Here is a 15,629-nt window from a genome sequence, read left to right on the forward strand (position 1 = left end):
TCCTGGGCTCTTGTTCCCAAGAGGGTTCTCAAAGGTGCCTCCCACTCTGCCCACTTTTCTAAACTCCAAGTGGCTTTAGAAGGCATTGCTTTCATGGGGCCAGAATCACAGACCACTTGGACACTGGTCACTTGCTAAACTCCCTGTGTGTCCAAGCACCAAGGTGACCTCAGTCCCTGAGGTGCCAAAGATGCTGTGCTGGGCGAGAGCTGTGATTAAGCTGTCGTCCGGGGCTCTTCTGACGTGCCTATGACCTGTGGCCAGCCCTACACACCTGACATTTTTGCATCTTAATGTGCAATTAGGGCTGCAGGGAAGACAGGGCCTCTTGGAGCTGGGGAGAGCAGAGCCTGGCAGCCGAGCCAGCGCTGTAGGAAGCACTTCCCATCTTGGCAGTGAACTTTCCTACTCAATTATGTAAAAGCCCTCTTCAGCCAAGGCTGCTGGCTTCAATTTTAAAGACTGGCTGTAATCAAATCATCCACTCTCCTGCATCGGGTTTCCAAAAGTCAGCTTTTGTTTGTGAAGTCATCTGTTGGCTCTCTGTTCGTCCTCCCTCTGGCCCCCTCCGGCCTGGGGCAAGCCAAGTTCCCATCAGCTGGACCGGCTTCAGCCTGGCCTGCTGAGCACCGTGGCTGCGGGGCCAGCACCTGTCTCACACGGCTCTGGGTCATTACCTGCAGCCTGGGATGGGGCCCAGAGAGTCAAGGAACCTAGCTGGACCTTTGCTCAAGGCCCGACCCAGGGTCTGAGGAGCTGACAGCCCCAGGGGCCTCCACTAGGACCCCCAGATCTCCTCCAGCAGCCCTCTGCCGCCACAATGCCGCAGCCCCCTCCCAACCTCTCCAAACTGGCAGCACCTTCCCATCAAAATGAAATTCTTTCCAGACAGATGAGCTAAGCCGAAGGGTCGGAGGTGGAAAAGCCCGAGGCAGATGCCAAGCCCACAGACGTCCCCCGTCCGGAGCACCCAGCCTGTTCCCTGGCCCTGCGCCTGCCTTGGTTTTGCGGCCCACAAGGGCGTGCAGGAGGCAGCTCCGTGCACCTTCCTCCAGCTTCAGATGGCCCAGTCCCTGTGTGCGGGCCTGGCACACTGTGTTTCACAGCAGCCACACTCTGTGTCACTGTTGTCCCTTCCCCCTTATTAACTGGACACCCAGGGCTGGCATGTAGGGCAAGAACACTGGGTCCTGCCTCGCGGCCTCTCAGAAGCCACTTGCCGAAAGCCAAGAACTCAGGTAGCGGCTCCCCAGGGGTTGTGGCTGTTGTCCCTGGAGCCCGCTGCCCTCATCCTGCCCTCCACTCCTCCGCTGGCCTCTGTGGCTCCTTCCCTGTCCAGTCCAGAGCTGAACCTGTCTACTCACTCCCTAGCAATGCCTCAGTGCCAGCAGCCGCCCTCATTGGGAAGATGGACACTGTGTGCCAAGGGACAGGCAAGGAGAAGTGGCTCTGGGCAAGGGCTGTGAAGCAGCTCCAGCGGGTGGTAGCCGGGCGCTGTCCCTCTCGCTGCTCAGAGTGCCAAGCACGTAGCTCGCTAAGTCCCCCTGCCTCTCATGCTGACACTAATTTGTCAGCCGCAGGATTTCTCTGTCCCTCTGGACAGATGCCAGCCTTACCAAATTCACAGCCTCGAGAATTCACAACCACAAGCAACAGGCTTTGGTTAACCGTCTACAGCTCCTACAACCCCAGCACCAATGCTTGCTTTTCTCTCTTCCTCCTTTCCTGACCCTTTCTCCCACAAATGAGGGACCAAGAAATGAAAGGAAGGGGCCCAGGGCTGAGTGAATTTCTGTGCATCTTGACCATAAATGAAGAGCATTCAGAATGTATGCTAAACAGCTTGCAAATTAGTGCCCATTATTTCTGAGTGGATTACTCAGGCGCTTTTATAATTGGAATGTAGCGCTGGGTATGGATCGTTCTCCGTCTGTTGTTTTTGCTCAGAAACATTTTGCTACAAGCAGAAAGTTCTTAAAAGTTAATCCAGCACTGTAGTGCCAAGCAAGGCAGGAGCAGCCCCGCCTGTGACCCCAGCTGGCCCGAGTTTGGTGCAGGGCCCACAGTGACGCCAAACAGAACAGACAGCGGTCAGCATGGCATCTGTCTCTCTATTGTTCAAAAGCAAGAAACAAGAGGGTCACACACACCCACACGCATGTACACACGCACGCACATACATACTCTGCTGGAAATTTAGCCCCTGGCCCTGAATACATATTGATTGTCTCTGAAAACAGAGGACGTAGTTGATGAATAATTTACCTTTTAAAAAACATACTTTTCTGGAAACTTCGCCCACGTACGTTGCCAAGCATTTTCCCTGGTGAATTTCCAGCAGACCAGGGAAACGGGACACTGCGGGCCTTGCCAAGAAAGACGTTGGCTCCTTCCTCCTCTGCGAGCACTGGAGCCACTGCTGCTCGGACAAGCGCCTGCAGGGGACAAGGGCCACCTTCACAGGGAAATAGCACAGCCACTCCCAGGCTCTCTTCTCTCTGGAGTGAGCTGTCCGAGCCAAGGTGGGCGTCAATAGCCTGGCTCTCTGGCCCCAGTGGCATTTTCACAGAGGGACCCGGTGGCCGACTGTCACGGTGGGGCAGGGTTGATGTTTCTGTTATGCTGTAGTGAAATCCCCATGTCTCGGTCTCTTGCAGGGCTGAAGTCGTGTTAGGAAACATCATCAAGAAGAAGGGCTGGAGGTAATTACTCTGCTCTCTCTGTGGTCCGTTCCCTGGGCACACTTAGGGAAGAGGGCTCTGTGAGAGGCAGATGTGCTCTGGGGTCCTGAGTGGGGTGGGCAGGCCACCGGGGGCGAGCGTTGGCTCGGGTCCCATCGCCGTTCCCTCCTGTTTACCAATGGAGGACCCAAGGTTGGCTTCATCGGCCCTTGCACAGCCAGCCAGACTTTCTAGGGCCTGGAAGTCCCAGAATTCTTCTCAGTGGGGAGAGTGTCTCAGAATGGAGGCAGCCCGTGCTTCCTCCAGGGGAGCGAGCGCTCACACTGTGGGTAGCCGCCCCTGAGGAGCCGGGCACTGGGCTGTGGTGAGGTGGGGACGCTTCCACAGAGTTGCCAAGTGGGTGCCACATTCAGTTCTCAAAGACAGGAGGCGACTCTGCTTGAGAGGGAAGTCTAGCGGAGGCCCTGGCCTCCCTAACTCTGCCCCCTCCGCCTCTGACCCAGCTTGTCTGTCCACTGATGGCGGGATTCAGAGGGCCAGGGGCCTGGGTTGCAAAGCTGACTTGGGTTTGGACAAAAAGAGGTGGACGTGAGAACTTCCCGGATGGCGCGGGTGCGGCCACGGATGCTGCTGCAGGAGGGGAGCTGGAATTGCACCTGCTTTGCCCCGTGCATAGGACTCGCCCGGTGTCTCCCCTCTCTGGAGCTCAGTGTCCCCGCCTGGAAGGGGATCGCTGTCCAACCTCCTTGGCAGGGCTGTGCTGAGGGTCAGACAGCCCCAAGTCTGTAACACACCTGCCCATCCCGGCTGGACGTCCACGCACCTGGGAAGTGGCAGCTCTTACTGTGATCTTCCCCACACCCCTCCATGTCCCTCTGGGCCAGCCCCCCAGGAGGCAGGTCAGGAGCCTGATGTCCCTTGTCAGGCAGAGCTCCCTCCCTCCTTGGGGCAGGCTGGGCTGAGTGCCTGCCTGCTCTCTGTGCCCCTTGTGGCCCGAGGGCCTTCATTTTCAGGAAGGTCAGAAGCAGTTATAAAGCTGGGCACCCCCCTCCCTTCCCCCAGCGAGTGCACTCAGAATCTCCCACCCCAACCCCCCCGTGATGACTGACACCCCTCCTCTGGCCCCACCAAAGGTGCTTCTTCTTGGCTCTAATTCATCCCAAAGTAAATTCCTCCTCGCTCCGTAATTCAAGGAAATGGCATGTATTAGCGAGTCCCCCGATTACGTCTTTGGTGAATACCAGGGGAGAGAGGTACGCATTAGGTCACCCTTCCCGCTTCTGGCTTTGAGGAGCAGCCCTCCCCCACCCCCACCTCCGGGGCTGAGGAGGAATGCACAGCCATGGGGGACATTGTCACCCCCTCCCTTGGGAAGGGTCAAGGTCAAATGTGGCCAGGAGGGGCCATCATTATCCCTGCTCGTCCCTCCATGACAAAGTCACGGGGGTCAGCATTTGCCTGGTGTGGATTTAAAGCAGGAGACTGGAATCCATTCCCCTTCCCTGGGGCTCTCAGCCGCCCAAGCCCAAACTCCCGTCAGCATCACTGTACCTGCCCCTCTGGGCCCCTCACAGCCAGGGTCCTGCCCCGCCCCAACCTTCCCTCCCTCGGTGGGCCCCCTAGCCTCCCCCCGAAGGCCATCCCACACACAGCTTTTCTGAAACAGGGCCTGCAGGGGAAGAGCCAGACTGCTAGGCGCCCTTGCGTCCTTCCATCCTCACCAGAGCCCCGAAATTTGACCTCCTCAGAGTCTGCTCTCACAGCTTCCTCCACCCACTTCCGCCCCGGACAAAATCCACTGGGGCGGGTGGCCTTCCTGTCCCCTGAGCCGCATCACCCCTCCCACGTGCCCCTCTCCCATGTACCCCATCTCGCAAATGCACCTCCTCCTCTGGGCTCTGGTCACACTGGACTCCATCTCTGGCCCCCACGGCCCAACTTATAGTCACACTGTTAGTTAGATGCATCCATGTGGTTAGTTAGTTGGTTACTTGCCTCCTTGGATTGTCTTCTGGCTCCATGAGGAGCTGCAGGACCCCGGGCTCAGCCCACTGCAAACATCAGACGATACAGAAGCGCCCCATTTCTCGCCCCCCACTCCCAGATAAGAAGGGTGTTAAGACCCCTGTGTGAGAGCTGAACATGGGGGGACCCCCAGGGGCCACTCCCAGCAACAACCCCTCCTTCTCTTCTTTTCGCAGACGGTCCAGCCTCGTCATCACCACCAAGATCTTCTGGGGAGGAAAGTAGGTGCCACGGGCGCTGCTCCCGGCGCGGGGGGTTCAGGTCAGGTGACTGCAGCCCCATGTTCTGTGGAGACCCCCAATTTGGGAGGCTCCTGAGGGCAGGGAGGCAGGCAGTCATCCTAGAGAAACAGAGGGTACACGGGGTCTGTCCTGGACAGGCCAGCCTTGGCCCGGGGCCTCCCAGCAGTCAGGAGCCCAGACCAGTGCAGTGTCCTCTCTCCTGGTGCCCAAAGCATCCTTTCCCCAGCTGCCCTGGATGGTGACCCTCCCTACTGAGGGACGTCAAGTTCCAGAGAAGCGGCTTCGGCTGAGTTTGTTTTGTACTCAAACCTTGTTTAAATTTTATTTTCACTTTCATGGGTTTGTTATATTTTCTGATTACAAAAGTAACATCCTAAAAATTCTGGAAAACACAGAATATTTGTGAACTGTCCTAACCGTTCCACCTTCCCTAGGCCACAGACCACCCTGCCAGTCTCCAGGGGTCTGGCCCCACATTCTCTCTGGGGCTGGACGAAATCGGCTCCATAAGAATTATAAATATGACTCATTCTTAATTAAAAACAAACCCAAAAAGGCCGAACAGAAGGGCAGATTGAAAAACCGAAGCCTCCATCCCCCACTGCCGCCACACTTCCCCCAGGACAGCCAGGGAAGCAGCCCAGGCCTTCCCCCGGCCTACATGAGCGGATGCTTGTAGCCTCGTGGTTTTATCCCCAAAGTGGAATCAGACGCACAGGGCAGGAGCTGACCTACTTTTTCGCCTAACATTGCATCATAAACATTTTCCCCAAAACTGCTTGCCACATCATGCATGCTGTCGGCCTGTTTTTCAGAGCGGAGACCGAGAGGGGCCTTTCCAGGAAGCACATAATAGAAGGTGAGGGGGCTCTGGCTCCACACGGCTCCCCTAAACCCCCAGATCCTCCCCTGGATGCAGAATTGAAGAAAGTGCAGTGTCCCCACCCCACCAGTGATCCTGCACAGGACACAAGTCCTGGGGACACCGGTGCTCTGGTCTGACCCTCTCCTTCCACCCAGGCTCACACAGGGTGTTCCCTTCATGCTCAAGAGAGGGGGCAGTGGTACGGGCAGGTGGGGCCATGTCACCCTCGGATGGGCAGTGTTGTCTCCAGGGAGGACACGGACAGGCCTGGCTTTCAATCCAGGCTGAGCCTCGTGCTGACTGGTGACCTTGAGCAAAGGACGTCACTTCCCCGAGCCTCTGTGGCAGCATCTGTAAAATGGGCGCAGTGAGAGCACCCCCCCCCCTCAGGGGTACTGGGAACTGGGAAGGACCCAGGCGAGGGTGCATGTGGGGCACAGCCTCCCTGGGGCTCAGCACACGGGAGCGCAGAGAGGGGTCGGCCAGGATGCCTCGATTACCCTGTATTTTTCTGTCTTCATGCTTTTCTATCCCTGTTCATTTTCATCAAGAGAATACACTCGCTCCATTAAACATCAGTTGATTAGGAGGCCTTGCTGCCCGCCCCTGGCCTCCGCAGCCCCAGCACGTCCACCCCGCAGCCCTGTTCTGACCTGTTGCTAAGTACCAGGTCACCATCTGCACATATCAGGGGCCGTTGGCCTTTGGTGCGATAGACACAGGTGCCACTCTCCCTCTGAGTCTGCTAACCTACGCTCCTGGTCACCACACAGCCACCGGAAGTCCAGGAAGGTCCCCCCTTCATTCACTCTCCGGACATTTGGCCTGTGGACCCCACCCCCACCCCTTTTGTGGTGTGCCCCCACTTCTGTTGTGGCGTTTCTCGTCTCGGGTGGTACTTGCCCATACGTGTCCCCCCGCCATCCAGCAGCTCCCGGTGCCGGGGGCCTCGTCTCTTTCGTCCCTTGCTCCCTGAGCCGCACACGGGTGAGGCTCTGTGAAGATGATGACCGACCCTCCCAATTCCCCCCCAGGTCTGAAGGCCTCCCTGGAGCGGCTGCAGTTGGACTACGTGGACGTGGTGTTTGCCAACCGCCCGGACCCCAACACGCCCATGGAAGGTAGGTTCTCTCCAGAAGCACCGACCGGTGGGCGTGGCGTGCTTCCTGAGGAACGTGGAAGGTTCTGAACCTGTGGCTGTAATGGCCGCACCACAGGGCCCTGCTGGGCACCCAGGCCAGCAGTCAGAGGAGGCCAGGCCAGTGGGAGGGGAGGGCCAAGACTCCCCAGGCAGGGGCGGCCGGAGCTCAGCCTGATTGTTATCCGCGCCCCCCCGCCAGGTGTGCCCTGGCACCTCCAGGCTGAGGCCGGTCCTTGCTCTGGGTCCACGCCTGATGCGCACCCACTTCCAGGTCCCATCCTGGGCTTAGAACTGTGTGGAATGTTCTCTCCTCTCAGCTGCTAACATTTTGTAGCTAAATGAAGTCACAGTGTGACGACTCTTTGCAACTGCTGTGTTCTTCTCGGTCAGGTTCTGCCCGGAGGTTTGAGGTCTTTTGCTCTGGGGGACAAGCTGTTACTTAGGGGAGAGAAACCGGGCCGTGCTTTGAAAAGCGGTTTTGGTGTCTTTGGTGCTTACTTATTCTTTTGACTCCTGCGACCTCGGCCCCTCCCATCTCCCCTGACTTCCTGCTCAGGCATCTTCTCATTTGTGCTTTGCTGCTTCAGGGACTTGGAAAATTAAGTTGTGTTCAAGTTATTTTTTCTTCATTTGTTTATATATGTACCGTGCACACACATGTGTGTGTGTGTGTGTGTGTGTGTGTGTGTGTGTGTGTGTGTGTGGTGGTTTTTTTTCAACAAAATGTGTATTCTGTGAGAAGTGCTCTCTGCCTCCCTCCTCGTGCCCTTTGTCATACCACGCCTCTCAGTGTTCCCGCAGCTATAAACTCTGGTCTCTTTAAATCTTTCTTTTATCACCAGGGGACCCATTTAGTTCCTCCAAGTCAAGGACATTCATCATAGAAGGTACACAGTACCCTGGGCCCGACTATTGACTTCTGTGTCCACGCTGCATTTTATGAGACAGTGTTTTTATTTACACAATTCTTTCCCCTCGATGACAAACTTCTCCATAAAATGCGTAAAGGAAAAATAAGTGCCCTATGAAAACATCTTGCCAGGGAAGGAGAAGCAAAGCTGTGTGCCCCGCCACCCAGTCCACGCTGTCATTTCATTCCTCCCATCCTTCTGCGCATGCCCCCCGCCCGCCTTGCATTGCTGCGACCCCGGTGGCCGGCCGTCTGTCTGCCGGGACCCCGTCTTGATGTGGGGGTGCTGTGATCAGCGCCTGAAACCCTGACCCTGGGTGGTCTGGGAGAGGGCTGGGGAGATGGAGTTCCCGCAGGAGTGAACACATCAGGGACCCCAGGACATGTGGCCCCAGCAAGTCTCATTTTCTCCATAGTTCACATTTATTAAACTCCTGCCTCAACCAGAAGCAAAAAACCCCAGCGGCAAGCGGTCCCCTCGCAGCGCCTGGCTCCTCTGTGAGCACCCTGGCTGTGTGTGGTGCTCATGTCCCCTGGGCGGGCTGGGCCACCTGCCACTCTCACCCCTTGCCGTGCGGCCCTACCTCTCCATCCAAATGGAATCATTCCTCCTTATGGAAAACCACACGAGCAGGGGGAACTCCAAGGCCCGGGGCAGCCTCTGGCCCTGCTTGGTCTCAGCCCACCCCTAAGCTAAGGGCCCCCAGGACCCCACAGTGAGGGCAGGCCTTGGTCTCCCTGGGAACTGGGCGGGTTCCACCATGGAAGGGCTCCTGCCTGCCAACTGGCACTGCCACCTGACCCCTCCCATGCATTATTTGTGATGCGGCAGGAGATGCCGTGGGTTTTGGCAGCAGTTGGAAGGATTCGGTCCCCCTGCCTCTGTTCAGCCACATTAAATATTGAAATGAAGGACAGTTGTCCCTAATTATCCCTGTTTCTGGGACCACGGACCTCAGGCTTGGGCAGAAGCGCAGAGTGCTGTGCTCCTGCATGTGGGCTCCACGCCCAGCCTGCCACTGCCTGGGACCCTCGGGGAACCCCGGAGCCTTTGCGCAGGACCCCTTCCCTCTCAGGCCTGCCGCAGGCTCTCAGCCCCTGCCCCGTCGGCCTTGTCCCCCAGGCACCTGGTGGACTCCCCTCTCTGCATGGAAGGGGCCTCGCGGTGCACTGTGCAGTTGCCCTCGTCAGGAGAGAGCCGTGTGCGAGGGAGTGTGAGGGAGCCGGGCTGGAGAACGAACGGGGGTGTTCTCTGCTTCCCTCTCTCCGGCATGCGGCCCTAAGCCTTGGCTGAAAAGAATCGGGCAGTTATGCTGCATGGTCACGGGTGCCCCCAAGAGTGTTTCTAAAACACCTGACAAGGACAGCCAGGCCGGGAGCCTGGGTTAGGGGTTTGGATGTGGGCAGATATCTTCCTGGGACCCTCGAGCCTTCCATCCAGGCGCCGTTCTCCTTCACATGGACCGTGTTGGCAGTTAAAGCTGGCAGCCCGTTGGTGGTCCCAGGGGGGTTCAGGCTTCCCTCCCAGCCCTCCTCCCTTGGATGGGCAGAGAGAGGCCCAGGCCCTGACCTTGGAAGGAAGGAGAGGGCAGGGCTTGGCCTGCAGGCGTGGCAGCTGAGGGGTGGTTTTTCAGGGATGCTGGGCAAACCTGCTGAGACCACCCAGAAGCCCCAGCTACCTTAGCTTTCTACTGAAAGAAGAGACCTCAGCCAAAGGGACACCCTGGGATCCAGGCCGAGTGGGAAGTGACACCCTAAAATAGAGGTGCCACTCTCTGCGAGAGAAGGTGCCCTGGGCCTGTGCCATTCCAAAGTGGAGCTTTCAGAACAAACCCAGCATTCTCCTTCCTTCCTGCCTGGCCCCCATTCCCCACCCCGGGCATCTTCAAGGACCTCAGCTCCCCATCTCGGCGGCAAACGAGGAGCAAGCCGCTCCGGGAGAGATGGGGACTTTCAAGGGTCAATGTGATGCTGTGTTTTTAGAAACACTTGTTCTTTCACTCTGCTTCCTACACGGCCTCTGGCAGCCGAACTTGCAAGCACTGTATGGGACCTGTGAGAAATCAGCTGCAGTAGCCCTTCACCCCCTGAAGCTAAGAGACATTTGAAATCAGAACATTTGAGGCCAAGTTCTGTTTTTGAAAAACCACAACATCCCCATGGGGCTGAAACAGCCTAGGGGGAACTATAACGGGCAGATTTTTATTTCTCAAAAGCTTTTCTGAACACTAGGAAGAATCTACCGTGGAGGTGGGGGACAGTCCCTTGTCTGATGCTGGGCTGGTTTGAGAAGCCGGGCATCCAAGCGGGGCTTTCTGTGTCTACTTCTGGCTCTCCTGGACCTGAGGGGAGCTCCTCCTGCAGCCCCCGCCCTGCCCTTTGTCCCGACAGATGCCATCATTACCTCCCCATTCAGTTCTCTAGATCCCGAGGAGAATCTGGAGTAGCTCCACTGAGGAGACAAGAAACAGACAAAAATTGTGTTTACTTCCTGTTGCCTTCTGCCGATCTGACTATAACCTTAACCTGTTATCTGGTGCTTCCTGAGGACTCAGGGTCCCCGATTCTTCCGCAGACTAGAGAATCCCGCCATTCTAGAGTCTAGCATCACATTCTTTGATCTCACCTTTCCCTCATTCCGCTAATCTGCCATAAAAAGTCATAGTCCATCCATAATCCATTTTTCAAGATTCTATAAGACCTGTCACTCTTTGGGGAAACTGTTTTCAAGACCAGCCTCTCGGATTGCGGTTCACTGTTTTCTGTCATCCCAGAAAACCCCTTCCACCCCACGTCAGAGCCAGGAAGTACACTGCTTGCAAGATGTCTTTGCAGCACCCTCCCCTCCTCCCAGCGCCCTGCCTGTCTTTGCAGAGTGTCCCCAGGCTGGGCCCCGTGTCCCCAGCCGCCCTCCCACCTGCGGTTTCCCCTTCTCTCGTGACAGAGACCGTGCGCGCCATGACCCACGTCATCAACCAAGGGATGGCCATGTACTGGGGCACATCGCGCTGGAGCTCCATGGAGATCATGGTACGGTGACCTCTCGGTGTATGCGCGTCCCCAGGCCTGGGTTCCCTGCCCACTCTGTGCCTGAAGATCCCCGGCCTCTGGCAGGTTCACTGCCATTGGTCCCATCGCACAGATAACTGGGGACTGAGGAGGGACAGGATGGTGAGGTGCGGTGGTTGTCTTGCAGACAGGGGTCTTTGGCTTGAATCCCAGCCCTGTGTGGGATTCATCTGTGTTAAGACCAATGGCTTAACCCCTCTGAGCCTCAGTTTCCCCACCTGAAGGACAAGACTGCTGGTATGAGCTTCGTCTCAAGGCTGTTCTGAGGATCATATGAGAGAACAGGTCCTGGAGCTCAGCCCGCGTCAGCAGCGCTAACAGTCCCCACCACTCGTGCTGAGCTCTCGTGATGTTCCAGGCACCGTTAGATTTGGAGGCTTCATGTGGACTCACTCTCATTTAATCCTCACAATGCTCTATGAGGGAAGTGCTGCTGTCATCCTGGTTTTCAGACGTGGAAACTGAGGCACAGAGAGGTTAAGTAACAGCCCCAACGTCACACAGCTTGTGCGGAGATCAGTGCCCAGGCTGTGCAGCTCAGTGCTGGGGCTGCCTCAGAATGTGGGCCGGCTGTTGGGACCCCGGGCTTCCGTCTCATAATCCATGTTTCCCCTTCACCTGCACTTTCAGGAAAGCATCCCCTTCATTGTCACTTCCCTCCGTGGGAGCCATCAGAGGCTGAGGGTAGAAGATGTTTCCTGATATTTCTGGGGTATCCCAGAAGGGTCAGCAGGGTGGCCCTGTGCTCCTCAGGGGCAGGGGGTTGGAGGGCAGAGGCCTGGGGCTGCGTCTTCCCAGGACTGGCTCTCAGGGGGACCCACCACCCCTGCCTCCAGGCCCTGTCACAGCCTCAGCCTTCCCGTGTGCTGCCTCCCAGAATTCTCTGCATCCCAGTATCCCTGGGAGGGGGTTTCTCCTCTAGTGAGTCTCAGATTTCTGCTTCATCAAAGAAATTGAGCAGGATTTTCATTTCAAGTTAAACATAGCTTTACAGCCCCTGGTATTAATCAGCATTTGTGGCATTAATAAGCATCTGGCGTTTTTCTGAAGCTGCCTAGAGCCAGCCGTGTGCTCACTGAGGTGTCAGTGTCTTACCCCCATTTCACAGATGCGAGAGCTGAGGCTCAAGCTAAGGGGGAAAGGGCCTCTCAGCCGGCAGACAGACTTCCCCGGGAGTCTGTCTGGAGACATCAGCCCTGGCTCATGCCCATGTGTGGGAGTGGAGGGAGAGTCTGCGGAGGAGTCGAGGCCTTGAGCTCCCAGTCCAGGAATGGGCTGATGCCGGCCACTCTCCCTCCTGACCTGGCGTTTTCTTCCGCTGCTGTAATCCCGGGTCCAGGGCCCTGGAGTGATGATCATGATAAAAACAATAACAGCACCGCGGGCAGGCACTGAGTGCCCCCATGTGCTGGGCACTGTCGTGAGGGCTGCAAACTCTGTTGGTCATTTGACCCTCACAGCAGATGGGGAAACTGAGGCACAGGGGGTGAGCCCTTTGCCCAAGGCCATCCGGCCAGAAAGTGCCAGAAGCCAAGTCTCACTACTGTGTTGGGCTTTCCCCAGATCCCTTCAGCCTTGGGGTCCAATGAGCCCCCCCTTTTCCTGGCCCACCGGGGTCTAACAGGCTCCCAAGGAAAGCTGGGTCGGAAGGGGGGGGGTGGGGGGGCCAGCCATTTCCCAGGGGGTGCCTGGGTGTCTTCTCCCTGCTGCCCAGGCCGCCCCCCAGACCCGCTGACCGGCAGGGACCATCCGTGGCCCTTTTTGCATCCACAGGAGGCCTACTCTGTGGCCCGGCAGTTCAACCTGATCCCGCCCATCTGCGAGCAGGCCGAGTACCACATGTTCCAGCGCGAGAAGGTGGAGGTGCAGCTGCCCGAGCTCTTCCACAAGATAGGTGGGCTGCCCCGCCCCTCTCCCAGGACCCGCCCCCTCTCCCAGGACCCGCCCTCTGCCCTGCCCCACCCTCCCTGGCCCTGCCCTTTCCCTCGTCTCCCTGCCCCATCCTCCCTGCCTCTCCTTTGCTCCACCACCTCTCCCCTGCGGCACCCCCTACTCCCCTCGGGGCCCTGGGCTTGACCTCACCTGGCTTTCCTCTCCCAGGAGTGGGCGCCATGACCTGGTCCCCTTTGGCCTGTGGCATCGTTTCCGGAAAGTATGATGGTGGCATCCCACCCTACTCGAGAGCCTCCTTGAAGGTGAAGGAGCAGCTGGGCTGGGGGAGGGGACGGGCAGGGGCAAGCATTTTGGAGAGGTGGGGCCGTGGGGCAGACCACCTTGGTGCTGGGCAGGGCTTCCCTGGGCCAGTGTCGGCCGGGATGGGGGTGGGGGAACTCAGTTCCGGAGCATGGGAACTTGGAGCCCCTGCTGGCCTGCCCCCATGTCTGGAAGGGCTACCCATCCCAGGGACTGTCGTAGGTGAAGAGGCCCCTTCACTCCCCTCCCCGCTTCTGCCGCCCACCTCAGTTCAACATTCACAACCTAGGCTGGGTCCACATGCGGCATTTGGGATGTCCCCCCCCATAGACACCTCCGTTCTCTCTGGCCATCACTGAGACCTCTGGGCTGGGCTGGGGGCTGTAGAGCTTCTTCACTTGTCACTCAGAGGTGACCCTCTGGGACAAGTCCCCCTCATGCACACACCCCTCTGAAGTGGGGACTCAGGAGGGGCTCCAGACTGCAGGGTTTGGAGGATGAGCAGCAGGCAGAGAAAGGCCTGCCCAGGCCAGGGCAGATCCAGCACTGGAACCCCAGCCCCGGGTTCAAGAGTAGGACGGCCTGCCCCACCCATACCTCCCCAACCCACAGCAAGGTCAGGGAGCACCCCGGGAGGCACTGCATTCCCTGCCATGGGGATCGGGGCAGGTGAGCCGGCACCCCCCCAGAGCTGGGGGGAGGGGTCCTCTGGGCCAAAGGTGGCAGGCAGCACAACTCCCCAGGCCACTGGCCTCCTGGGAGAAAGGAAGGTCAGTATGTCCACCTCCCTGTCCGGGCTCAGAGGACCAGTCTCAGCTCCCCCACAGGCTGGGGGCTTTAGATGCGACAGGGCCCATGCTTCCAACTGCCCAGATCTGGCCCTCAGCGGGATGTGGTTAGTCGGAGGGTGGAGGGGATGCTGCCCTGGTACAAACCATCAGCCATCTGCCTACAGAGGCCCGGGTGACCCTCCTCACCTGTGGGCTGTGTTCTCCCCCACAACCAGGGCTACCAGTGGCTGAAGGACAAGATCCTGAGTGAGGAGGGCCGGCGCCAGCAGGCCAAGCTGAAGGAGTTGCAGGCCATCGCCGAGCGCCTGGGCTGCACCCTCCCCCAGCTGGCCATAGGTAACATGGGGGGCAGGGTTGGGACCCGTGTCCCTGGGGAGGTGTCCTTGAGTGCCTGAGCCACCCCCTCCATCAGCCAGCTGTGGCTAATGGGGCTCCCACATTCATGGGGAGAGGATGGGGGCCCCTGAGCCCTTGGGCCTCCTCTCCCCCGAGGACAGTCAGTGCCAGGCCTCCCCCAGCACCCCTCCGGCCCCCCTTGGGCAAAGCCCCCACCCAGCACTGCTGAGTGCTGGGCTTGCCAGGCCCCATGACCAGGAGGCTGGGTCTGCCTGGCCCAGTCAAGGGCAGGGCAGAACCGGAAGGGGCCCCTGCAGTGGCTGGTCTCCCTCATCTGTGGTTTTGCTGCCCCAGCCTGGTGCCTGAGGAATGAGGGGGTCAGCTCCGTGCTCCTGGGCGCTTCCAGCGTGGACCAGCTGATGGAGAACATTGGAGCTATACAGGTGAGTGGGGGCCTGGGGCCAAGCTCGGGTCCCCATCAGTCATTAGTGCCGTGTGTATTTGTGGAGCACCGCCTGTGTGCGGGCGCTGTTCCAGGCGCCAGGCTAAGTCAGGGAGCCGCCAGAGAGCCCTGCTCTTGACGAGCTTGCTTTCTAGCCGGAACAGATAGTGAACACTAAACCTGAGAAATAAGGGAATTAGAATATGTGTTGGAGGGTGATAAGCACTATGGGAAAAACTAGAGCAAGGTCAGGGGTGTGAGGGCAGAGGGAGGCGGGTTGTGGACCCAGGTTGAAGGGGTTGTCAGGGGAGCTTGTTGAGAGAGTGAGCACAGGCTTGAAGGGTGAGGCATGGGCTGTGCACACACTTGGGGGACAAGGTGGGCTCGAGCCCAGAAGAGCAGTGAGGCCGGTGGGCCCAGAACGGAGGGGGTGGGGGCAGGAGGGGGCAGATCCCACCCTGCTCTAAGGACTTGGGTGATTATTGTGAGTGAGATGGGAGCGGTCTCGAGATGCGGAGCAGAGGAGACCCATGATCCCACTTAGGTTTTAGAAGGATCCTTCTCGCTCCCACTGCTGAGTGGAGGGAAGACTTTGTAGGGAGCAGACTTTGGGGAGCAGAAAGGGAAGCAGGGATCTGCTGAGAGGGGACAACAGTCCTGAGTGGGAGGGGTGGCGGTGGTTCAGAGATGAGAGAAGTGGGTAGATCCTGGATTTTGAAAAGTGGGGACCATGACTGGCTGACAAACTGGATGAAGGTGAGGGAGAGCAGAGTCAAAGACAGCCCTGGGTTTTTGTAACCCGGAAGGTGGCGTTGCTGTTGGGGCTGGGAGGAGCAGTTTGGGGTCTGGAAATCAGGCGTTCTAGCCCTGAAATCTGCATTTTATGCCGTTGTCGTCCTTCCAGAAGGTTCTAGAACACTCTGGAGTTTGAGAG

General features: G+C 58.3%; 1 protein-coding gene across 7 annotated transcripts in view; it reads left to right on the plus strand.

Annotated features, from left to right (window-relative positions):
- The window catches only part of KCNAB2 (potassium voltage-gated channel subfamily A regulatory beta subunit 2), a 91,961-nt gene that overhangs the window by 73,142 nt on the left and 3,190 nt on the right, over positions 1–15,629 (plus strand). For all 7 annotated transcript variants that reach the window (XM_058552752.1, XM_058552751.1, XM_058552753.1 and 4 more), the window contains 9 exons: positions 2,658–2,702; positions 4,883–4,927; positions 5,764–5,807; positions 6,848–6,934; positions 10,809–10,894; positions 12,707–12,827; positions 13,034–13,128; positions 14,133–14,253; positions 14,608–14,696. In XM_058552752.1, the coding sequence (XP_058408735.1) occupies positions 2,658–2,702; positions 4,883–4,927; positions 5,764–5,807; positions 6,848–6,934; positions 10,809–10,894; positions 12,707–12,827; positions 13,034–13,128; positions 14,133–14,253; positions 14,608–14,696 (733 nt within the window). The remainder of the gene's footprint in view (positions 1–2,657; positions 2,703–4,882; positions 4,928–5,763; positions 5,808–6,847; positions 6,935–10,808; positions 10,895–12,706; positions 12,828–13,033; positions 13,129–14,132; positions 14,254–14,607; positions 14,697–15,629) is intronic.

This window comes from Diceros bicornis, chromosome 13, assembly GCF_020826845.1.
Source record: "Diceros bicornis minor isolate mBicDic1 chromosome 13, mDicBic1.mat.cur, whole genome shotgun sequence".
Taxonomy (NCBI): Eukaryota; Metazoa; Chordata; class Mammalia; order Perissodactyla; family Rhinocerotidae; genus Diceros; species Diceros bicornis.